The sequence below is a fragment of the Bombina bombina genome, chromosome 4 (assembly GCF_027579735.1).
Source record: "Bombina bombina isolate aBomBom1 chromosome 4, aBomBom1.pri, whole genome shotgun sequence".
Taxonomy (NCBI): Eukaryota; Metazoa; Chordata; class Amphibia; order Anura; family Bombinatoridae; genus Bombina; species Bombina bombina.
The window spans coordinates 340192754-340219364 of record NC_069502.1 but is presented as its reverse complement, the minus strand read 5'-3'; the positions used below and the strand labels follow the sequence as shown (position 1 = coordinate 340219364).

Here is a 26611-nt window from a genome sequence, read left to right as displayed (position 1 = left end):
AACAAATCAAACGAAGTCCAAGACTAAGGAAATGATAACGAGAACAGAGTCACCCGAAAGAGAGACTAGAAAAAGGCTAGTCTCCATAATCCTTTCAGACTAACTTTCCGGAGGACCACACCCAAGGAAGAAGAATGCAGAGCATCCTGAACCCTGGTAGAAACATCCCCTAAGCAAACACTTGGAAAAGGGACAACACCACCTATCGTCCCCGATATGGAGATGACTAACCCTCGGAAGTAGACAAAGCCGAACAGCCCTCACTTCCTAAATAAAATTAAATGATGAATCTGGCAGCAGTGGGATCTAAACCTATGCCTCCGAAGAGACTGGAGCCTTATCCAGCGCCTTAGACCGCTTAGCCACGCTACCTAGCTCAAAGCTGCCAGAAACCCGGACAAAGTCCAGAAGTCTCAACTCGAAGGAAGAGAACCTCTAAAAGGAACAAGTCCTAAAATGACACTCCCAAATAGACTTTAAAAAGGCAAGACCGCCAAGAATCAGCGTCATGAAGGACCTAAATCCTCCATTTTTAACCTCCAACCCACAACGGGAAGGAAAACTCTAGTCGGAAACAACAGAGTATGTTGCAGCGGATGTCAACGGAGACCCGGCTGACTAGATTGACAGGCTAATAAGGAATGAACATCCCCATGCCCCTAAGAAAACCACGGACCATCAAATCCTCTCAGGATGCTAGCTGAAACTCGTAAAATAAAAACAAGGAAAACAACACAAGTCATATTGTGAGCACTAGGCGCCCTCAGGCATAAAAGGTGCCATGTGTCTGAACTAGGCCTCAAAGACAGAAGGATTTGTACCCAGTCAGGACCAGCCTGAAACCAAGGGCCCCAGTACTGTCAAGGCCACATAGTCTCCCCCGAGATGGAGGGATAGACAACAGACAAACATAGGACTAGCACGTCCTCACTCTTAAACAAACTTTTGTAAAGTAAACAATGTGACCACAATTTTGCGAGTATCAATTCCAGAGAAGAAAGTTCCCGATGGAAACATTACAACAACATGAGCTTTAAACCAAAGAAAATCTATTCTCACCAGATTAAAAGATCAGGCAACCTGTAGGTTATCACCCAGGAAGAACGGACACACCCACAGGACCAGCCCAACAGGAATACAAATCTTCCAAGCTCAGAACTGGAAACGGATACTCAAATAACAAAGACTATAAGAAGATTACCTCATCCCCTTATGTCTAATCATGCAAGCAAGTCGAAGATGAAGACTGAGAAATCCCCCCATTAAGAGTGGGATCCTCCAGTAACGCCAAAACGTGCCTCAATAGAACACGAAGGCGCGCCAGTCTATAATGAAAGGCGCAACATACCGCGTTGGGAAAAATGAAGACACCGGCCCCGAAGGTTGACCCCCTGAGGCCTCAGGGACAGTCGCTCCCCCGGAGGGCTGACCTGGACCAGGCGATCCCACGCCTGACGAATCCCGGTTAACGGAACACAGACAATATAATAAGCACACTCCCGGGAGGTGCAGATGCGCCAGCGCCAAAGATATGGCCATGCGGAACCATGTCGTAACCTCTGGTGGGAACAGGCCACTCTCCATAGAAGGATAAGCAGCGTTTGGGTTACCTGCATGCATAGTAAGAATTGGTGGTAGGGAACTCGCCTCATGGGAAATGGAATCCCCAGAGGCGGATGGCTCAGCGGGCCCCCAATTCCCCGATTTCAAGGAACAGAGCACTCTAAAACGGCATTCAGAACATAACTGATGGGCAGGTATCACCCGGGCCAATTCATATTCTTCGCAAGAAGTAGAATCTGAATCAGAGACATCCGTCTCCACAAATCAGAATCCTCCATAACTGGGATATTGATTAAAATATGGACCAATAAGAAAAATCTAAACGGCACCTTACACCCCCATGGCTGGGACACTCACCACCTCCTGTGAACCAGACACCAGCGGACCAGAATTTCTCCGTCGCCACACAGTCAGGAATTCGGATATGGAGAGCTGAAAATGTGACCACGCTCGGTCACAAGGTAAATCATGCAGTCCATGAAAAAAGCGTACCCGACCGTAAAGGCTGCGTCGCTAGACATAGGCCGTTATGTTCCAAAATAGCCATGAGCCGAAGTATCACTACACAGTAGCAGACAAAATATAAGATATTAACCCTTGATTCCAAGATACAAAAGGAGTCTCACTGAGACCCTATGTTAAGGTTACCCCCAAAAGGCTGTAGCCCCTCTCGGAAAACAGTTGTAATTACAATGCATTCATGATGAAAGTAAAATGAAATGATCTTCCTGGAATCTACACTGTGGAACAGGAACACGGCTCTTCAAGTGTGACAGATAGTAGCGTCGCTTCTGCCATGGACTTGAGAGAAGAAAGCAGGCAGCGAAACTATTCAACGCTGATTGTTTGTGGAGCTCTTAATATGAGTCGGGATGGTTTCGCAGAAAGACTCTCCCTGCATCTCCGGACTCTAACTTTCACCCATGCTCTCACTGAGAGACTGACAGGACTACTTAAAACTCCAGTCCCATGCCGAAGAGTACTACCCTCCATAAGAGACTATTGAAAACTTCTGACACTTCTCTGCCAACCTCCTGGGACGAAAGGCAAAGAATGACTGGGGGATGAGGGAAGTGGGGGAGGTATTTAAGCCTTTGGCTGGGGTGTCTTTGCCTCCTCCTGGTGGCCAGGTTCTGAATTACCAAAAGTAATGAATGCAGCTGTGGACTCTCTTCATTTATGAAGAAAAGATCCATACAAAATTGCAAAGCTGAACCGGTAGTAATTACATAGGCTTAAAATATACACTTAGTTTTTAAAAATAAGTGATCAGTGATTCTAACTTCTTAAGGATCTAAAATATAATAGTGGGTACCACTGCACCAATTTTACTGTGCAAATTTGAACAAATACAAAAAGTAAATAAATGACAGTAAATAATCATACAGGGACGTTAAGAGCAAGCCCGAGTAATAAAGCACAATAAATGCGAGTCTTAAAGTAAAAACCCCTTACATAAAATGTTGGTTGGAAATAAAAGCTGTAAACCTTTCATCTAAAGGGTCTAACCCAGAAGGGACAATTCCGGGCTGCTCCAAAATACAGTTGTTAATACAGAACAACACAGATAAGACAGACACAGTGTGTTCCAAACACGAGTAAATATAAACAAGGCAAGTACTGAGCCGTCTAAACAAGCAGTGTATTAACTAACCACTGAGGCACAGAACAATCACAGATACATAATCATTTAGGTTGCTGCATGCAAAACAACAATCTCAGAAAGTTAACTTATATAAGGTAACTATAGCAATTAATAAATTAAGCGCATATGCTCTCCTAATACTCTCATCAGAGAAATGAACAGCATGTCCATAGTGAGTGATGGGCGGCAGAAGTGAGGAGAAAGCGCACAAAGCAGCAAGTGCATCGGGTAATAATGTTGATGTGCTTGACACCAGGGAGCTAAGGGTCCACACTGCGCAAACGTACCCCTTGCACCAGCAAATAACACCTCTATGAGCGCAGGTGGAGGGAGATCATGGGGAAGAGCACTAAGCATAGCTGCTATAGAACTAATGTATAGTACAAATAAGCACACAAATAAAAAGCTTGGGGGAAAAAAACCTTCTTAAAAGAACCGCAGTAAATAAAAGAACCAGCACACCAAAGCATATCTAAATGTTCTGAAACACCAAAACACTTGTACACTCTTGTGTTACCTGCAAGCTGACCTCTGGGCATGATATACATATACTTATGTGCCTACTGATAGCCAGTGGGGTGAGTAACAAGAGGTACTTACCTAAAAAGACACCCACTCCACTGTGCTTACCCAGCTTATATGCCTGTATACAGTAGAGAGCCCATTCAATACTGTTCTAAAGGAGTAAAGCAACATAGCCAAACAGGAGGAGGCTGATGGACTAGCAACACCTGTAGAAGGCTTGTAACCAAGTACTCTACTATGCCCCTCTCTTCTAAGTCTCACCTCAATCTTCACCTGCTCATGGCAAGGCAAAGAAAAAATACTGGGATATCAGAGAGGTAAGTGGAATTAAAAGCTTGTGCCGTTTCTGGGTATCTTTGCCTCCTCCTAATGGCAAGGATATGGATTCCCAGGAGTAATGGCTCGTGGACCCTCACCACCTTATGAAAGAAATTACCTTTAATGCATAAAAGACAGATATTTTTTTCTGTGCTGGAGGGGTTAATATACCTTACAAAACAATTCAATCTGATACATTTTAACTTCAATTTTATATTCCCACTTTTTTTTTTTTCTTTCAAAGTGTCAAAAGATTTTTAAATGTCTCTCGAAATTTACAGGACTGGGGCCAAAATGATATATATCTCATTGTATTTCTAATACGTTTCAAGGTGTTAAATTAAAAAAATGAGGGGTGACAGCTGTGAGAAGAATAAACAAATTGTTCTTTTTGAGGGCTCTGCTGTCACATCTATTTTATAATTATACACTTCAAAGGCATATTAAAGATATGGAGAATAATGCATATATTTGAAACTATGAAATATAACATTGTTTAGAAGCTTTATTGGAAAAGATGTGAATATTTGCAAGCGGCACTAATACACACCCTCATTTTAACAGACGAAAGAAAAGAATAAAATTGGTTTTATATTCAAGTGTGTATAAATAGAAGATAAGCATATTTGTGATATCATAAGTAACAATTACAATACTTTAGTTTCCTTAAGAATGCTCCAGCAGAACCGGGTTTAGATTAGGATAAAGAGAACATAATTATACATTAACCCCTTCACTAACGGGAAAAATACAAGATAATTTTTAACATTTTTGCTATCACTTCATTTAAACAAAAAAACTAAATTTATGCTTACCTGATAAATTACTTTCTTTTACGATATGACGAATCCACGGATTTCATCCTTACTTCTGGGATATTAACCTCCTGCTAACAGGAAGTGGCAAAAAGTACCACAGCAGAGCTGTATATATAGCCCCTCCCCTTCCCTTTGCAGAGGTGACTGAAGTTTTCAAAAAATAAAATAGACCTGTCTTAAAATAACAGGTAGGGCCGTGGACTCGTCATATCGTAAAAGAAAGTAATTTATCAGGTAAGCATAAGTTTTCTTTTACAAAGATATGACGATTCCACGGATTTCATCCTTACTTGTGGGAAACCAATACCAAAGCAATAGGACACGGATGAAAGGGAGGGACAAGACAGGAACCTAAACGGAAGGCACCACTGCTTGAAGAACCTTTCTCCCAAAGATAGCCTCAGAAGAAGCAAAAGTATCAAATTTGGAAAATTTGGAAAATGTGTGAAGGGACGACCAAGTCGCAGCCTTACAAATCTGTTCCACAGATGAATCGTTTTTAAAAGCCCATGTGGAAGCGCTAGTAGAATGAGCCGTAATTCTTTCAGGAGGCTGCTGTCCAGCAGTCTCATATGCCAGGCGGATGATACTTCTCAGCCAAAAAGAAAGAGGTAGCCGAAGCTTTCTGGCCCCTACGCTTTCCAGAATAAACAATGAATAATGAAGATGATTGACAGAAATCCTTAGTTGCCTGTAAGTAAAACTTTAAGGCACGGACCACGTCCAAGTTATGTAACAGACGCTCCTTCTTAGAAGAAGAATTAGGACACAAGGAAGGAACAACAATTTCCTGATATAATATTTTTATTCGAAACAACCTTAGGAAGGAACCCAGGTTTGTTACGTAAAACCACCTTCTCAGAATGAAATATGAGATAAGGCGAATCACACTGTAATGCTGAAAGCTCAGAAACTCTTCGAGTAGAAGAAAAGAAGAAATAGCAATCAAAAACAGAACTTTCCAAGATAATAGTTTAATATCTATGGAATGCATAGGTTCAAACGGAACCCCTTGAAGAACTCGAAGAACTAAATTCAAAGTCCAGGGAGGAGTAATAGGTCTAAATACAGGCTTAATTCTAGATAGAGCCTGACAAAAAGACTGAACATCTGATACATTTGCCAAACATTTGTGAAACAGAATTGACAAAGCTGAAATTTGTCCCTTTAAGGAACTTGCTGATAACCCTTTCTCCAATCCTTCTTGGAAAAAAGACAAAATCCTAGGAATCTATACAAATCAAAATAGAGGGCACCACATAGTGCAGATCAAAGAGTAATTCAGATACAGATACAAGGATGACAGAAGAATCCTACTCACAAAATGTAAAGCACAGATGTGCAATACCAGCAGTCCGGAACCGCACGTTGTCCGGTAGACCAATGGATGGAAGAGGAATCCTCGTCTCGCCAGGGAGAGTCCAGAGAAACCACAAAGGAAGTCTGTATAGCGATGGTCATGCCCACAGATCCAGAGGCCTGGATAGAGGGTCCACAGCTCCGAGAAGGTAGGATAAATCCCAAAATAGGGAAAAAAATAGGTCGGCAGCAGAAAGAGGGTTGGAAAAGCTATTGCATGTAGTTTTGTTTAGCTTCCACCGAGTACTCCATTTAAATATTACACCTTTCCTCTACTCAACAGAAGTTCCCTTCACGCTAAAAATATTTATGTTGCAAAAATACTAAACTAAACCATTAAAGTATTGTCGTTAGTATAGCAGCCTTCAAGACGCACCTGCGGTTCAACCAGATAGTCTTGAAGGACAGTACTCTGAGAAACTTGTTTAGACACTTCAGGTCTAGAATAGGTTGGAAAGTTCCCTCTTTTTTTGGGAACTATGAACAGATTGGAACAGAAACCTAGACCCTGTTCCTGTACTGGAACTATGACTCCCAGTGAGGAAAGATCCTGTACACATTTCAAGAACGCCTCTCTTTTTATCTGGTTTGCAGATAATCTTGAGAGATGGAACCTGCCCCTGGGAGGAAAGGTCTTGAATTTCAACCCTGAGATACTATGTCCACAGCCGAGGGATCTGGAACATCTCGTATCCATGCTTGAGAAAACTGAGAAAGTCTGCCCCCCACCTGATCGGATCCCGTATCTGTTGCAAAGCCTTCATGTCGATTTAGACTCAGCTGCGAGTTTCTTAGATTGCTTCCCCTTGCTCCAGAACTGATTGGGCTTCCAAGAAGACTTGGACTGTTCCTGCTTGGAAGAGGAAGGGGAAGACTTTCCTCTGAAGTTACGAAAGGAACCAAAATTACTCTGACGTCCCTAAGGTCTATTCTTCTTGTCTTGTGGAAGAAAAAAAAACCTTTTCCACCCATAATATCAGAAACTATTTCTGCCAGACCAGGTCCAAACCAGGTCCTACCCTTGAAAGGAATCGCCAGAAGCTTGGACTTCGAGGAAACATCAGCTAACCAAGATTTCAGCCACAATGCTCTGCGCACCAACACAGCAAAGCCAGATATTTTGGCTCCCAATTTAAAAACCTGCATGGAAGCATCAGTAATAAAGGAATTAGCTAACTTAAGAGCCTTAATACTGTCTTGGATCAATCTAAGGGAGTCTCTACCTGAAGAGAACCAGACAAGGCGTCAAACCAATAGGCTGTCGCTCTTGTCACAGTGGCAATATACACTGCAGGTTGCCATTGGAGACCTTGATGAACATAAATTAGTTTCAAATAAGCCTCCAGCGTCATGTCCATTGGATCCTAAAAGGAGCAGCTATCCTCAATAGGAATAGTAGTTTCCTTAGCCAGAGTAAAAATGACCTCTTCTACTTTAGGCACCGTTTGCCATGACTCCTTAATGGAGTCAGCAACAGGAAACATCTTTTTAAAGACAGGAGATGGGGAAAAAGTTATACCAGGCTTCTCCCATTCCTGTGCTATAATCTCAGTAGGATGGTCTGGCACAGGAAACACCTCAACAGAGGAAGGAACATCAAAGTATTTATTAAGTTTACTAGATTTCATAGGGTTGACAACGACAGGAGTATCATTGTCGTCCAGGGTAGCCAAAACCTCCTTTAACAGTACACAGAAGTGTTCAAGCTTAAATCTGAAGGATACAACTTCAGCATCAGATGAAGGAATTATACTGTCCGAATCTGAGATTTCACCCTCAGAGGCTACTGACGTATCTTCCTCATCAGAGAAAGAGCAACTTGGATAGCTGAAACTGGATCAGAAACCTTCCTTTCTGAATCTATAAAGATGTGTTTTCCCTGTAGCATGGGAATGGCAGCTAATGCCACAGATAACGCAGAGGATACCTGGGCAGCAAATTGCTGCATGCAAATAAAATCCCCCAGGAGATTGAGAGGAACCGCAGGGTACTGCATGTGATGCCATTAAGGTCTGGGATATTCGAGGAGAAGACTGTGGCAATGCCTGAACTGCGTCATCCTGGGAGACATTTGGCTCAGAGACAAAAAGTTTATCTTTATTTTTTAAAGTCCTCTCTATGCATGAGGAACAAAACTGTAATGCAGGAAAAAATCTTTTTTGGCAAAACCGACAAAAATTTTAAAAAAAAATGTAGGTATTGTCTCTTTAAAAAGAAAAACGTAGTAAAATCTTTTCATAGACCGCATCCAACGGTAATCAGAGTGAAAGATTTACAGCTGTACACTCTCTTAACCTGAAAAAGTCACTTCTAATATTGTTCAAAATTGAATAAAACATGTCATTAAGAACCACTACGCAACCGCTACACCTCAGTCAATAACTGAAGTGCCCACCTTGCCCCCTCGTAGATTTTATCTAGTCTGCAGATCGAATTCCAGGAGCTCTAGGCAGACCTTCTGTGCGGAGAACGGAACACAGGACCGGCCTTTGAAGCTGCGCCACTAACTCTCAGCGTGCGCTTCAAGCCGGAAATGAAGTGCAAGGAAAATGCAGCCGTATCCATAGCAGCGCTTCCCTGTTATTTTAAGACGGCTAAAGTATCGCAATATGCAAAAAATCAAAGTGCCCCCAAAATCACCTAAGAGAAAATCTGTTTCCCATTCAGTATTCTGAAAAAAACTCTGAGCCAAAAAATAAACGAGTTAACTCCTCTTTTTCCATAGAGGAGGTTAACCCCCGTCTCCAAATCACAATACAGAGAGCCTGCTTACTGCCATAATTAACCCTTACACAGGATGTTTTGTCCCAAGTAGTTGCAGGTTTACCATTTAACCCATTCAGTGCCAGCCTCCTAGCCCCAGAAGACAAACAGGCACATACCTGCACATCTAGCTGTCCGACAGGAGGACAGCTCACCAGGTATGAAAGGTAGCCACTCTTTACAGAGACCTGTGGAAACAGAGTAAACCTAATCTGGCTTTCTATACAAGGGCAGCAATATGTTAGGAACTTGTGAGGTGGGCCTCACTGCGTTTTCCTAACTGCTTTAAAGCCACCACTGCCCTACTGAAGAGACTAACGTGGAGTACGGCAACACCCAGTCTTGAAAGGGAAACATCAGAGTAAACCTACTCTGGCTTTCTAAACTAGTTAAAATGTTGCTTGAAGTAAATGAAATCCAATTTTCTTCAGACACTAAAACTCCACCTCCTCCATGCACCAAGGCAAAGAGAATGACTGGGGTTTGTGGGAAGGGGAGTGATATTTAACAGCTTGGCTGTGGTGCTCTTTGCTTCCTCCTGCTGGCCAGGAGTGTTATTCCCAATAGTAAATGATGATGTTGTGGACTCACCATATCTTAGGAAATAAAGGGTCACAAACCATACACCATATACTTTGACAAACACTGTACTCTGAGGGGAAAACGATTCTCAACATAGACTAAAAAACCCTTTCTCTGAAGACAGTAAAGACAGAGGTATGTGTGAGGTCGGAGAGGTTTCATAGTTTTTGGGGTTTGGTCACTTTTGCTAACAATATGGCAGCAACTAGCCTTGTTGTCTGCAGACTAAAGCCCAGATTGGCTGCTCCAAACAAGTTAAATGGTAGATGGAGTTTTGCTATTCAAAACAAATGCTGTAAAAAGGATGTTAATTTGTTTTAATAAGTTTAGACATGGCTTATGGTATTCTATAGCTACACAAGAGAAATGTCTTTAAAAGGTGTTTAATGTCCTTTTAAGTATAATGGGGGCTCTTGTGCCTCTGTGGAGAAAACAGAAGATGAAGAATTTTCCAAAATTCTTTAAATTACTAATCGTTTCTCCCCGGGGGGCGTGACGCTTGTGCAAAGGAACTGAATGCCCCGGGGGGGGGGGGGGGGGGGGGGACACAACAATGAGTGGATTGCAGATTCGTCATCTGTCAATAAATTGAGCAATATGTTGGGTGGAAGACATGCGTTTATCGTTATAGCATTAAAAGGTAAAAATCTCAGAAGATCAGTATAAACTACAAATTTGATAAATGAATGTCTCGCTAATTTTTTAAATTCTATCCTATGACTTGAGCGAGTACGCTCAAGTTTACATTCACTTGAATTAGTCATTTTACTGGGCGATTCATTGAGTTTAATGTCTCTTTGAAAGGTTTTTTCTTATGGCTCATACATTAGGATTTCAATTGTTTCTCTATATATTGAAAACATTTATAGCTTATACTCTCCAAAATACTAGAGAATGTTTCACAGGCGTTTTACCTTTTGTTGTATATTTTATTAATCACCTTCAATAACTGAAATGCCTTTTCTCAACTTCTACCATAGATTGAATTAGCTGAAAATCTAGACACTGGTTCACACAAATTAATTTATCTTCTTTTTCTTCTCTTTTTTTTTATACCCCACTCAGTTTCCATGTAAATCTGTCAACCTCCTATATAATTAGGGACTATGGCTCCCTGCTTATTGAAAGTTAGCAAGCCTTTAGATATGTATGTATATACATATGTATAAACTATACTTTCAAAATCAGTTATTGAGCACCTACCTTCACTGACACAGACACGCGCTGTGCTCCACCTTTGATTATTATATAAACTCAAGTGCAATCCAGGAGTTAAAATATTACTTCATAACACACATACAGCAGTGACTTAACCCCCAAATTCCTGTAAATGTACATGGAGTAGTGATTACTTAAGTGATATTGGGTTATGGCCTCACAGTGAGCTGATCAAGGTACCAGTAACAACAGGCATCCTGCTATGAAACACACAAAGAATGATGGGCTCTACATTTCCTATGAAACCACATACAATGTAAAATGTGATGGCGTCTGCAGAAGTATAAATTCCCGCCGGAGCAGTATAGCTGTAGGAAAAGAAGGCCTCGCAAATCTTGGCTACAGGCAGAATCTTTCAGAAACCAATGTGTCTTGCATAAAGGGAGATAAAACCCCACATTGTTCTCTTGTGATTCATCTTTTGTAAAGTTTGTTTAATTCTAATTGTTTGCTTTGTTGAAGAGCATACCTAGGTACGCAGCGTGCACATGCAGGAAACATAGCAGGAAACACTGCTAGAATCTTGTCTGTGCAAATGTATAACATTGTTAAAAGTATTCTTGCAAATATGCTGCCATATATTGCTCTAGATACGTGCACGCTTTTGGTGCTTTCCTACCAGCTTTTCAAAATGACTAAGTAACTTTGGTAATAAAAGTAACTTTTTTTAATGCATGATCTATTTGAATCATGAAAGAAAAAGGTTAGTGTGATGATAGCAGGATGTGATGTCACTAGCTGGTGGGCGGGGCTTAGGTCCGGAGTCTGTGTCGCAGTTAGTTTAAGACAATCAACCTGTCTGGATGTGTATTGCTATGCTCTGTAATAAAATAGAGTTGTACCATCATTGCTGTGTCCTGCATATGTCCTGCATCTCATGACATGGTGTCAGAAGTTCTGGACTACGCTTCTGTTTCTGATGATAACGATGTCAAAGTTTACCCCACCTGAGCCTTTTGACTTTTCTCAGCCTGCAGCTTGGCCCACATGGCGTCAGCGGTTTCAGCGCTTCAGGATTGCATCCAAACTGAACAAGGAGAGTGGTGAAGTACAAGTTAATTCTCTTTTATACTCCATGGGGAAAGATGTAGAGCCAGTGTTCAATGCTTTTACTTTTCAAGAAGGGGAAGAAGTTAACTTTGATATAGTTATGGATAAACTCAGTGCCCACTTTGTGCCCAAAAGAAATGTGATTCATGAGAGAGCCTGCTTTCACAAACGTAATCAGCGTGTGGGAGAATCTGTGGAGTCATTTGTGCGCAGCCTGTATGAATTAGCTGAATTCTGTGAGTTTGGTGTTGCTAAAGAAGAGCAAATCAGAGACAGAATAGTTATTGGAATTGCAGATGCTGAAGTCTCCCTGAAGCTGCAGTTAGAGCCTGATTTAACGTTAGAAGGGGCTATTAGGATGGCCCGCCAGAGTGAACTGGTGAAAAAGCAAAGTGCTGATCTGAGGTCTGAGAGTATTGTGGATGAAGTGCAACAGTCTAGAAAAATTACTAGTGAAAGGCACAGTGTGAGCGGTAGATCAAAAGTATTGGAAAGGCCTAGAAGTGGATGGGCGCAACATGGCCGATGCACACGGTGCTACCGGGCTCATGATCAGAGTGCTATATGCCCGGCCAGAGATAAAAGATGCAGAAAATGTAACAGAATAGGCCATTTTGAAGTGGTGTGTAAAACTGAATACATTAAGGAGATGCAGGTGGACAGTGACCAGGAGGGTCAGGAAGTGTCTTTTGTGGGGTCTGTTGTGGAACGGACAAGCTCAGAGGAAGATTGGAAAGTTACTTTTACTGTAATGGGAGCCAAAGTTGATTTTAAGATTGACACAGGAGCAGATATCACTGTAATGTCTTTTGCTGAATTTATAAAACTGCCTAGACAGCCCCAGCTGGCGAAGGTTACTACAAATGTTCATAGTCCTGGTGGCCGCATTGATTGTGTGGGGAAATTTCTTGCCAGCTGTGAGTACAAACAAAAAAAGTTCACCATGTGGGTGCATGTGATCCGAGGTCAGTGTGTTAACAGTTTATTGAGCAGAAAAGCAGCCTGTGACTTGGGCCTCGTGGCCAGAGTGAATGAGATCTCTGAAGATATGTTTGGCGAGTTGGGCCTACTGAGCTGCAAACCTGTCCGTATAGCACTTAAAAGTGACGCAGTCCCGTACAGTATTTCTACTCCTCGTAGAATTCCGTTCCCGCTCATGCCTCAAGTGGAGAAAGAGCTCATGCGCATGAAGTCTATGGGGGTTATTGAAGAGGTTGTTGAAGCAACTGATTGGTGTGCCCCCATTGTTCCAGTTGCAAAGAAAAACGGAAAGGTGCGCATCTGTGTGGACCTGAAAAGGTTGAATGAGGCAGTGAAGAGGGAAAGATTTGTGCTGCCGACACTGGAAGATATAGCCCCGAAGTTGGCTGGGGCGAAGTTCTTTTCCACATTAGACGCTTCTAGCGGCTTTTGGCAGATCCCCCTGGATCCAAAGTGCCGCAAACTGACTACCTTTATCACTCCGGTAGGTCGGTTCTGTTTCTGCAGACTTCCCTTTGGGATATCCTCCGCTCCTGAGATCTTTCAGAGGGAAATGAGTTCTCTCCTGAGTGGCCACGTGGGCACAGCAGTCGTCATGGACGACATTCTAGTGTATGGGTCTACAGTGGAGGAGCATGATCAGCGTTTGAGTTGTGTGCTGCAGGCTATCAAAGAGTCTGGGCTGAAGCTGAATAAAGAAAAATGTCATTTTAGGAAAACTGAATTATGCTACTTTGGGCATATCATCAACGGGGATGGCATCAAGCCGGACCCTGAGAAAATTCGGGCTATCGAACAGATGAAAAGCCCTTCGGATGTACATGAGCTGAGACAGATATTGGGCCTTGTAAATTACGTGGGCAAGTTTCTTCCAGATTTATCTACAGTTTTGCACCCTATCACAGAGTTGCTTAAGAAAGATGTTGCCTGGGTCTGGGGACCCTCACAAGAAAAAGCGTTCCTGCATGCTAAGTCCCTGCTGGGGTCTGCCCCAGTGCTGGGGTTCTACGACCCTTCAAAAAAGACTGTGGTTAGTGCTGATGCAAGCAGTTATGGGTTGGGGGCTGCACTCCTGCAACTGAACGACAACAAACTACAGCCCATCGCCTACTGTTCCCGCACACTGACGGCTGCGGAGTCAAAATATGCTCAAATTGAGAAAGAGTGCCTGGCTGCAGTTTGGGCCTGTGAACGCTTTCAGCGTTATCTAGTGGGTTTGGAGAAATTTAGTCTGGAAACTGACCACAAACCGCTAGTCCCTCTTATCAATTCTTATGACATCGACAAAACACCCTTGAGATGCCAGAGACTTTTAATGAGACTGCTCAGGTTCAATGTTCAGGCAGTGCATGTGCCGGGGAAGCAGCTGGTTGTGGCAGATACACTGTCCAGGCTCCCGCTGGCTGCTGCTGAAGAATCCTCCACAGAGTCGGATGTAAAAGTGTATGTTGATTCGGTTCTGGCCTCTAAGTCCATTTCTTCAAGGAAACTGGAAGAGATAAAGAAAGAGACATATTTGGACACAGATCTGCAAGAAGTTATAAGGTACATAAGAGATGGCTGGCCCGAGAGCCGGGCAGCCTGGATGTCTTTAAATGCTTACCAGCCAGAGAGGTCACAGCTCACGGAGCTGGAGGGGTTGGTACTGTTCCAAGACCGTATTGTAATTCCTGTCAGCATGAGGAAGGAGATGTTAAACAGGATTCACGATGGCCACTTAGGCATTACAAAGTGCAGAGAAAGAGCAGCTACAGCTGTGTGGTGGCCTGGGATCAGCTCCGACATTGCAAATCACGTGTCTAAATGTGCCTTTTGCCGGGAACGCCGGCCTACTCAGAGAAGGGAGCCCTTAATGTCTACTCCGCTGCCCGCGGGGCCGTGGCAGAAAATAGCTGCTGATTTGTGCGAACTGCACGGGAAAAAGTTTCTTGTTGTTATCGACTACTATTCCAGGTATTTGGAAATAGCACCCCTGAATGATATCACAAGTCAGGCCGTTATCATTCGCCTGAAGAGCTTGTTCGCCCGCTGGGGCATTCCAATGGAGCTGGTGAGTGATAATGGCATGCAGTTCGCTTCTACAGAGTTCAGTGCTTTCAGCAGGGAATATGATTTTGTACATTCCACGTCAAGTCCACATTATCCGCAGGCCAACGGAATGGCTGAAAGGGCAGTTCAAACAACAAAATTCATCCTAAAGCAATCTGAACCGTACCTAGCCCTATTGTCATACAGGGCGACGCCCATTCAAGCCACCGGGTTTAGCCCGGCACAGCTGATGCTAGGACGCCAGATTCGCACCACTTTACCCTCAGTGGGTGTCTTCAAGCCGCCTGGCCCTGTTCCTCGGGACGAAGTCCTTAGGAGGGATGAAGAGGCCAAAAAGGGTTATCGTTTCTTCTACGACAGGAGACATTCTGTCAGGCCTTTACAGGAACTGAAAGCGGGCCAAAGTGTCAGAATTAAACTGGATGATGAGAAGAAATGGAAGACGCCTGCTACGGTAGTGGGCCGCTCTCCAGAACCAAGGTCTTACACAGTCCTTACAGAGGGAGGGACGGTTACACGCCGTAACCGAAGACATCTTCAGCCTGTACCTGAGAGTCTGGAACCGGATACCTCAGTACCACCGCCGGTGGGATCTCCTGTTCTAAGAGAGGTGCCTTCCCCTCAGCAAGATCATAGCGGGGATATATCTTTGCCTCCAGCAGACTCTTGTTCACCATCTTCTGTATCAGAGGACAGTTCATGCAAAGTTACATCAAGCGGAAGAGTGGTGAGGCTTCCGGCCCGATACAGGGACTGACTTTAGCTAGAACAGTGACCGGAAGTATGGGCAGAATAATCCCATGGTCACTGTGGACTAGGGTAGTCTACCCCGATGTCCAAGTCAGGATGTAATTTATTTGTTCATGTTTTCTAATCCATCTGTTCTTATAATGTTCTAAAACAAAATGTTGTTGTATACCCTGTTGGTGTACTTTGTTATTTAATATATGTGAATGTATGCTTTGCCTTTGAAAAAGGGGAAGATGTGATGATAGCAGGATGTGATGTCACTAGCTGGTGGGCGGGGCTTAGGTCCGGTGTCTGTGTCGCAGTTAGTTTAAGACAATCAACCTGTCTGGATGTGTATTGCTATGCTCTGTAATAAAATAGAGTTGTACCATCATTGCTGTGTCCTGCATATGTCCTGCATCTCATGACAGTTAGGTTTAATGACCCTTTAAACAATGATTCATACATGTCACATTTACATATATTTATAATTTTAACACATTCATAAGTATGCAATAAGTTAAACAAGAATAATATGTGTTAATATCAATAACTACTTAATGAAAGTAAAAGTCTGAAGCGTTTGCCTTTTAGATGGCCCTGGTTTAGGGCATACTTTTGTTTTAAAACCATAGCTTTAAAGAGACAATGTACTAAGACAAGCAACTGATAAGAGTTCATTGTAGTCAAAATTGCGGAAGAAACGCCCTTTTCAATGGTCTCTTTCTCTCCAACGCCCCCATTGGGAGGTTGATTTCTGCTGCTTCTAGTACACATAACTTTGCAATAGCTGATATTGCAGTATGTACATTTTCAATATAGTTGGGGGTTCAAAAGCAATAGCAGCGATTTTAAATGGCAAAATAAAGGTAAAAGCAATTTGTAAACAATTTAATACACTTTAACAGTTTAATGGATCATTGGTAAAAAGAATAAATAAAGGTAAAATATTTTATAGTGCAATGTCCCTTTAAACCATACCATCTGGTGCAGCATTATCACACTACAGTGTGCTCATAAAAAGACAAGATTATAGGATTCTATGGGTCTGTTCTTCATGAAGTTCGTTAGCCATAAAGGAGCTTACAATATATCTTGCACTTTACAAATATTTCTGATTATAAACCATTGTAAGTGTTGCAGGTCAGGCTACACTGCAAAAACATAATCAGATTAATTTCAGAAATATGGTCAAAAGGTCAGAGCTGTTTAAAATGAAATGAATACTAGCAACTGGCCTCTGAATTAAGCACTTTGTCTGCTTTCTCCAGATACATGTGACCTAAGGCAAGAAACTAACTCCATTTCTTGGTTATAAAAATGATATTACGGTCTGTTATACAGTGTCTTTTGTACTTTATGGCTTACATTAGAGCATACATTTGCAAAACACGTCCAATAATTACTATGAAAATAAGAATTCAAATAATTAATTTTGGATTTTCTATTGCATTGTTCTTTTAAATCTGTTTCTTCGCTCTTTAAAATAACAACATAAATAGAGTTTGCAGCAGTGCCAATGCATAATAGAGCCTTATAATGAGAGGTGTTACAGACAGGAGTTCCTGTACGATAATTATTTCAGTAAACCTTTATCTGCCATCACTCACCAGCAGCTTGGAGAACCATCTGCAGCCTTGCTTTGGCCTGTTCAGCGGGAGGCTAAAAACAAAGACAGAAAGCATATTTGCCATACATTATAGTACTAATCAAAGGCAAGGTTTTTCACAACACACAAGATATAAAGAACTGTATAAAAGAATATAGCCCTCCTAATTGTTATGCAATATCCATTATGCACAGTAGTTACTATTCTCCATCCTCCCTATTAAATCTCCCCAACTCAGACTGTGCATTTTACTATTTAATTGTTAGGAAACATCCACTTTTGTGCAATGTAAATTTTCACTGTTAACACTTAAAAACAAAATTAATGAACTTAACTGTAAAATCTTTTAAAGGGACTCTAAAATTAAATTTTTACTTAAATCTAACAGGAAGTGCAAGCCTGTGCAATACTAATTTGTGGGAAATAAATTAACTGGTTAATAAGGAATACTCACACAACTCTACACGTAGACAATAACATAATCAGAAGAAAAAAACAGTATAGGAATTTATTATTTATATAAAAAACTACAATATGTTGTAAAATGCCCTCTTTAGTTGTAATAAAGAAAATAAAAAACTTTAACGTTGCTTTAAGTTAGTGAATAAGTTTATATAAATACACACATATATACAGTGCCCTCCACTAAAAGTGGCGCCCTTGGTAAATATGAGCAAAGAAAGCTGTGAAAAATTGTCTTTATTGTTTAACCTTTTGATCTTTTGTTAACAAAATACACAAAAATAGTCTGCTCTCATGGATATCAAACAATTGCAAACACAACACTGGTTTATCCCAAAATAAATTTAGTTAAATATATTGGCACCCTTATAGTCAATACTTTGTGCTAGATCCCTTTACCAAGATAACAGCTCTTGGCAAAAGGGAGGTAGCACACAGAGAGGTCGCCATATAGAAAAGTACCTCATATCCACAGCTAAATATGGTGGTGGCACTTTAATGTTTTGGGGTTGTTTTTCTGCCAGAGGACCTGGACATTTTGTTAAGATACATGGCATCATGGACTCTATCAAATATCAACAGATATTACATGAACACCTGACAATGATCCAAAATATACATCTGGTGTTTATTTCCAAAAAGCTCTATTTTGGTTTTATCTGGCCATAGAACCCGATCCCATTTGAAGTTCAGGTAGTGTCTGGCAAATTGAAGATGCTTCAGTTTGTTTTTTGGATAAGAGTAGCGGCTTTTTTCTTGAAACCCTTCCAAACAACTTCTGGTGATGTAGTCAACATCGGATTGCAGTTCTGGAGACATTCTGACCTCAAGACGCTATTAACTTCTGCAATTCTACAGCTGTGATCCTTGGAGATATTTTGGCCACTAGAACCATCCTCTTCACAGTGTGTTGAGTCTATATAGACACAAGTCCTCTTCCAGTTGACTAAAACCTCTTAATTATTGCCCTGATGGTGGACATTTCAAATGCTTTTGCTATTTTCTTATAGCCACTTCCAATTTTGTGAAGCTAAACAAACCTTTTGCAGCAAATCACAGCTATATTCCTTTGTCTTTCACATTGTGATGAATGACTAAGGGAATTTGGCCTATGTGTTAAATACCTCATATTTAAACCCCTGTGAAACGGTAAGTTATGGTTGAACGATTTCCATGTTCCTAGTCACCCAAGTGTGCTAAAAAATAGAAAATATTAATGAGAATATACTTCAAATATATTTTGCTCATATGAATTCATAGGGGTGCCAATAATTGTGCAACACATATTTAACAAAGATTGTTTTATATTTTTTTGGATGAACCTGTGTTGTGTTTGCAATTGTTTGATATCCATGAGAGCAGAGTATTTTTGTGTATTTTTTAACAAAAGATCAAAAGGTTAAACAAAGATGATTTTTTTCACAGCCTCATTTGCTCGTGTTTACAAAAAGTGTGCCAATATTAGTGGAGGGCAATGTATTATAATATATATATATATATATATATATATATATATATATATATATATATATATATATATATATATATATATATATATATAGAGAGAGAGAGAGAGAGAGAGAGAGAGAGAGAGATATTTATAGATATATATATATAGATATTTATATATATATTTTTTTTAATTGGGATTGTCATCCTGTTTGTACAATTGTTGATTAGATTGTTTTTGATCCTCTGAAGTCTGATAAAATTTCACAACAAAAATCTAATTTATACTGTGATTCAAAGGCTGTTTTATTATTGTTGACCTACTGATAAAAAAACATACAGATTAAATTTCAAGAGAAAAAAAAATCAGTAACTTCCTCTCATCAGTTCCTTAAAAATTATAATGAAGACTATCACATATATTGTATTCCATTAACATAAATAAATTTAGATTTTACAAAGGCATTATAATGAAATACAGATCTTCTTAATTAGTGACTGTGTAAAACAAAGTATATTCAATTTCTGTAAATAATACATTAACATTAAAGATTTCAAACTAGGATTACATGTAATTAGTGAATCAGACCAAAAAGTAAACAACATTTGCAAGCATTTTAAAAATGAAGAAAATAAATGTTAGATTAAAATTATGTTCTGTATATTTAATAGACAAATAGCCATGAAAAATAAAAAAATGGTAGATCATGTGTATGCAGAATTATAAATATGTTAAGTAGTTACAATAAGAAAGATGGATCTATGCATTTCTTAGTGAATGATACAAAAAAACATTGTTCTCTTGCAATATAACACAACTAAAGGAAATACTTCTGCCACCAAATAATATACAAGCTTTATAATCGTTGGTTAGTAAATAAATCTAAAAAAGTTAATTTAAATGCATTCTCTACAAACTCAGAAAGAAAAAGAGAAAGATTTCAATTTAAAAATATGTAAGCAAAGTTGGATTACTAATATTTTGTGTGTGTGGGTGTATGTATATATATATATATATATATATATATATATATATATATATATATATATATATATATATATATATATATATCTGTCTAAAGAGAAAAAAAAAGTGTAACCAAAACCCATAATGTAGCAACATAATCTAATTTACTTTATTAATCTTACAATAAATTAAAATGTATCTTCTTAACACTGAAATCCAATAAATTATAGGGGCATGACAGTGCAAATATATAAAGATTTAACTTGTTAGAGTATTTTGCTATATTGTCTCTTGACATTAGAGGAAAATAATTTTAAGAGTGAAAAAAGCTATGGTTCAATATATTGTAAATGTACTGACATTTTACAAATCCTAATAATTGTGAGAGTCCACGAGTCCCACAGGAGGAGGCAAAAAACCCCACACAACAGAATTTGAATCCCTGTCATTGTACCATAATTCCTTAGTCATACATATGGCCAAGAGAAAGACAACTAATTTCGATATGATAAGTAAGGATATTTGGATATCCTTTATTGTCTGGTGCCACACACCTAATTTATCCCATTTTGTGTGTATCATTGATATTCTTTTCTAATTGTAGTTTATTATACTTCATTAATTGGGTGTTATATTATTGTCAACATTCATTTTTATCATTTATTAAGTATACTGTATGTATTGTTCTTGCCATTTGTTATTGGTCAGTTGCATTATATTGTGCACTTATATTTAGTGCTAATTATGAGTACTGTAAATACTTCCTAGGCATTTTGTAAATTTTATACATACATATATTATGTTTAATATCTTTTGGTAATAATTATATGAATAATCTTCTTTCTTGTAATATATTGTCACTTGGATCTGCTAATACACTAGAATATCCGTGTACTTACTTGTGTTTTTAATTGTTTGTGGCTTTATGGACGTTTATTGGTCTATCACACACAGGTTTGTCCCATATAAGGAGCCTCTATAGTGTAATACCTATGTCTATAATTAAGCGCCACTAGGGGGCGCGAAACGCGGCAGAGTCTTGCCTGTTGTCTGTCTGACCTGTTGGCACATGTCTGTGTGCTTATTTTTTTTTTTTTTTTTTTTTTTTTTTTTAACATTTGCACAATAAATTTGGATTTTTATACAGTACTTCTTTGTAGTGCCTGCCTTCCTCTGTTTCGTACTGCAACTTTGGTGGCTTGATTCCGCTATGGCTGGAGCATTGTGGATGACCTTACACTCAACGGGTTCACTTTCCGCTGCTGTAGAGGACACGATCGGAAGCTGCTAGGAGCAGTGCTTTTCTCTTTTAGCTGCTGCTTTGGGAATATTCAATAATAATTGATTCTGAAAATAGTTTTCAGCGAGTCTTATTATCGAATAGTTGCACCAGCTGCTTCAATCCAATGATCTCCTGCACATGGTATTGTGTTTTATGGTTATATCCTAAGCTTAAAGGACATGTACAGATATTTACTTTTCATTTTTTCAGGACAGTATAAGTTTCCTTTAAGCTTGGCTTATGTGGATTTGATTTGGCACTATTATTTGAATGATATAGTGCTTAGCTTATTATTTACACCTTGATGGAAAGCATCCACAAACAATCACAAGTGGGATAATATATCCCCAAACGAGACCTCCATGAAATGAAGCAGGAGCAGGTAGTCGTATTAGATGGGCACACGGCCTGCAGAATTTTCTTACCAAAAGGAGTAACTGAAGAGGCTAACGTGTCAAAATGGTAAAATTTGGTAGAGAGTTAAATAATATAAATGTATGCAAAGCTCATTAAGGGTGCTTGCCACTCCAAGGTTCTGAAAAGAACATGCAGTGTGTGATCAAAGATGACCACTATCTGTGAGGGAAAGGAGGAACAGAGCACACTGTTTTGGTGGGAAAAGTTAACCCCCCCGGTCTACAAAGAAGCAAGTTCAGAAACTTCTAAAAATGAGCTGTTCAGCTTCAGAAATGATCCTAATCATCTGATAGCCTGATGAGAATGAGGACTAGAGTTTTGGTATGTGATAAAACTTGCTCTGATAAATTAAAAAAGACAACACCTCAATTTTAATGAAAAAGTGCATAAAACTGTATGTAGTGTTATCTGGTGAATATGTCCCCATGCAATGTGAATCATGTGTACATGTTCATTCTAATAGCCTGTGGGCTATGTAAGTACAAGGCTTACTCAATATCTACCGTGCTATGATACCTGCTTCCAGTAGAAGAGCCCATCCTGTTTAGTGTGCACTGACACAGGATCTGGATCAAAAATATAAAGACAAGGCTAAAAGGTGGAGGCTGAAGGACGAATTCTAGTGAAACCAGAGGCAGGGCAGTGAAAAACCACTAGGAGGAGAATTACTCTCACTGTCAGCTGTACTCCTGTACATCCCTCAGTCCTATCCCCAGCTCCCTAAAAAGGATAAGTCTTACATTGGTTTAAAGGGACACTGAAACCAAAATTTTTTCTTTCCTGATTCAGATAGAGCATGCTATTTTTTTTTTTTAAATTCTTTTTATTGAGAGCCAACACATGAGTACAATAATCAACAGTTCCACACATTATCATGAAGGTTACATCCACAGATACAGTAGGTATACCATCCCCTGAAGGATGATATTATTCAGGACATAGCAGAAATTCAGTAGATCAATACATGACAATTAAGATAATCCGGATGCTAATAACAATTTACATTTTTGGTATCTACATATGTTTAGCCCTCTCATTTTACATTTTCATCCCCAACTAGTCCCCGAACCCTCCCCCCAATCCCCAAAACACTAACCACCTTATAACTAAAAAAAAAAAAAAAAACTACAACCAGTACTTTCTCCTATTTTAAGTGTATGTCACCCTGTGCTTTGCGTAATGAGAACAATTGTTTGTGCCACTATGATATGCAAATTCGGAATTTTCCTTTATTCTTATTTAAAGAGTTATCCAGATGCCCCATTCAGGGTCCAGGGGCTATGGTCTAAGATTAAAAGTAGGGTTTCGGGATGGTAATTAAAGAAAGGCATCCGTGTCACAGCAACCTAATAACAAGCAGAGGGGTAATATTCTAAAAGTTAGTAGTGCGTGTTTAGTTATAAAGCCTCAGTATGACTTGGGGTATCCATAAGTTTAAGTGAGGTGGTAGGAAATAGTTTGCAGGTTGAATTTGATGTCAAAGTGGCAGCAGCATTAATGATAGAGGTATAAGTATGGAATTCAAAATCTTCTACTGGAGCAGGTGGCACCACCCATGATATATCAACATATTGCTCATGGGAGACGTTAAGAAAGAGGTGCATGTACTGCAGGAGAGTGGGTATTAACAGAATAAAATAAAATAACATTCCAAAATCTCCAGATATTAAAATAGCAAGCACACAGTCAAGAAGATCACATGGATTTGTGCAGTCCTCAGACAACAACATGGATTTCGCTGATGGGGGGTCTATGAGAACAGTGGGGTCTGTAACAAAAGCCACTGAGAAAACCGCAGACTTATAGTAAGGAAATTCAATAAATATGCTGACACTTTTGGACTGCTTATAGGGTTGACATTTATATTTAATAATAAGGGCAAGGGTTGAGCCTACAGAGACGCTAGAACAGCACGTGCTGCCGTAGTGTAGAGGTTAATTTTGTTAAGCTACTATGAATAATATAGCGACCTGTGTCGCCCAAACTGATACAATATTTATGCTCATGGGAGACATTAAAAGAGAATTGTATGCACTTCAGGAGAGTGGGTATTAACAAAATACAATTGCATTCCAAAGTTTCTACAAGAGCTCTATGTTGAAATAAAATAAAAAGAATAAAAAAAAAAAAAAAACCCAGCTTAATAGGGAATTTGAGGCAAACACAGACTACATAGCCCAACATTAACATGGACTTTAGAGGGTGACAGTTCGTGCCGTCATAACTGAGACCAGAACGGCTAACCATAACAGTGCCGCTGCGGCTTTACTCTTAGCTTCAGTCAGCCGATGCCCATTTTCCAACCAATGTTCTGTGCATTGTTCTCTACATAAGGGCTGGAGTCGTGAGAAGCTGCGGACTGTTTTGTTGCCGATGTGGTAACCATCTGGACTGCTAGTATCTCTAGAACCCGCAATGATGTGGTGGCATATGGGAGTTCAGAAAAATCTGTCATGTAGGGACAGCAAATGAGTGGTTTCTGCATGCTTGTGTTACACTGTATCTTGTCACCATGATCCGGGTCCACTGTGACAATTATGGCCGCCCCAGACCTGACAGGCATTCCCACAAGCGTGCCCTCCACACCGCTTGCACAGTGAGAAACAATGCGGGTTGGGAGCCGTTGGATTTCACTGCCTCCACTGCCGGAACAGAGGTATTGTATGCTGTCTTCTCTGTTTGAGCTCAAATCCAGGTTCACAGCTATAGCAGACCCCTGTAAGAACATAGAAGGATTCGACAAGTCCCCCCTTGAATCCAAAAGTGGTTCAGTGGCAGATTCTGACAAGCCCCGGCAGGAAGAAGGTGCTCTATTCTCCAATGTTCCTGCTTCTGGTCTGTTCTGTGGGGGAGCGAGGGTCTTAAGACTGCCGACTGTTCCCTGTGAGTGGTGTGCGTTATTACCAGACATAGTTTGTAAGGTAGGGGCACGTCGGCTGGAAACGAATCCACTTATTTGTGGAGGCTGTTCCTTCATCTTCGCCAATTCACATAGTTCAGTGCAGGATGATATTAGTCGGGTTAACTTAGGTAAGAATATGGCTCTTAGTTCAGCAAGAACATAACTGTTGGAGTCTGATTCTTTAGTTATGTGTCCCTCCATTTCTTGAGGTTAATGAATTGAAGTGGAGTTAAGTACAACGTGGCGATAAAAAACACACCAGAACGCCAAATGGCCTTATTAAGTGCCTTCCAGGGGAGAAGAGATGAAATTACTTCTATCTGCTTGAGATTCCCGGACAGCTTATCTGTCAAGGGAGATGCAGATGGCATAAGGGTGATGGCAGTGTAGCAGGTATTAGGAGACGGTTTCTTCAGAGCTACACAAGCTCGCAGCCATCTTCTAGAGCCGCCCACCGGAAGTCCCCAGAGCATGCTATTTTAAGCAACTTTCTAATTTACTCCTATTATCAAATTTTCTTCGTTTACTTGCTATCTTTATTTGAAAAAGAAGGCATCTAAGCTGCTTTTTTGGTTCAGTACTCTGGAGAGCACTTTTTTATTGGTGGATGAATTGTTCCACCAATCAGCAAAAATAACCCAGGTTATTCACAAAAAATGGGCCGGCATCTAAACTTACATTCTTGCATTTCAAATAAAGATACCAAGAGAATGAAGAAAATTTGATAATAGGAGTAAATTAGAAAGTTGCTAAAAATTGCATGCTCTATCTGAATCACGAAAGAAAAAATTTGGGTTCAGTGTCCCTTTAAGAAACCCTTTCAATGTGTAGATCAGTACAAGTTTTGGCATAACCTTTTTCTGAAGGCAAAACTTGACTGAAGAATCCTAAGAGAATCGGAGGGATTAAAGCTTTGATGTGCCTGTTTTGCCTCTACCTGTAGGAATGGACTTTAATCCCACATGTGCTTTCATTTTATGAAAGAAAATATAAATTAATTAAGCCCACATTTTGCTGCAAATTTAGTGTTCTTTTAATTTGGTAACTGTTAAATTAATTTCACAATTTTAATACAATGTCACACAACTTATTTAAGCAGCTGACTTGACTCATATTTTGTCTTAAAAGGATCTAAGGATATATATATATATATACAGTGTATGTATATATATATATATATATATATATATATATATATATATATACAGTATATATATATATATGTATATATATATATATATATATATATATACATACACACATACACACACACACACACACACATACATATACACACACAATTACACAGACAAGCACTCCAGATGACCATTGGTGTCCAGGGTGCAACAGAAATTAGTACACAGTTCAGAAAAGAGAGTGCACTCACCGGGTCTTTTTGCAAAGTTTTGATGTATGTCTCAGAAAGGGGCCCCCGAAAACGTTCACAACTGCAGATTAAACTTTTCAAAAAGACCTGGTGAGTGCACTTTCTTTTCTGAACTATACACATATATATATATATACCCACACACACACACATATACATACACACACACACACACACATATATATATATATATATATATATATATTTATCATAAAAGACTGGTGTACAAAACATAGGATCCTTAACTACAACGGAGATAAGATGTGCAGATAAGATTTAAAGATTGGACTTGAAAAAGGTCCTTGCATGGATCGAAACGTTGACCAGAAAAATTAAAAGGTGAAGATTTATTAATATCTTAAGTCCTGAGAGCAAGAGAATATTTTGATACACTTTAAAAGAACGCACCCAGGCATAATAACCCAAAACAGTGAGCGCTTTGGACTATAATTTTGATACATACATATATACACACACACACACACATTTGTGGAAGCATCGCAAAGCAACAACAGCCCAACCACAAAGTGGTAGAC

The 26611-nt window shown here is 39.8% G+C and overlaps 1 protein-coding gene across 1 annotated transcript in view; it reads right to left on the bottom strand.

Annotated features, from left to right (window-relative positions):
* Positions 1 to 26611, bottom strand: part of RSRC1 (arginine and serine rich coiled-coil 1) — a 1121477-nt gene that overhangs the window by 575054 nt on the left and 519812 nt on the right. The window contains exon 6 of the mRNA XM_053710087.1: positions 17211 to 17262. Within this exon, the coding sequence (XP_053566062.1) occupies positions 17211 to 17262 (52 nt within the window). The remainder of the gene's footprint in view (positions 1 to 17210; positions 17263 to 26611) is intronic.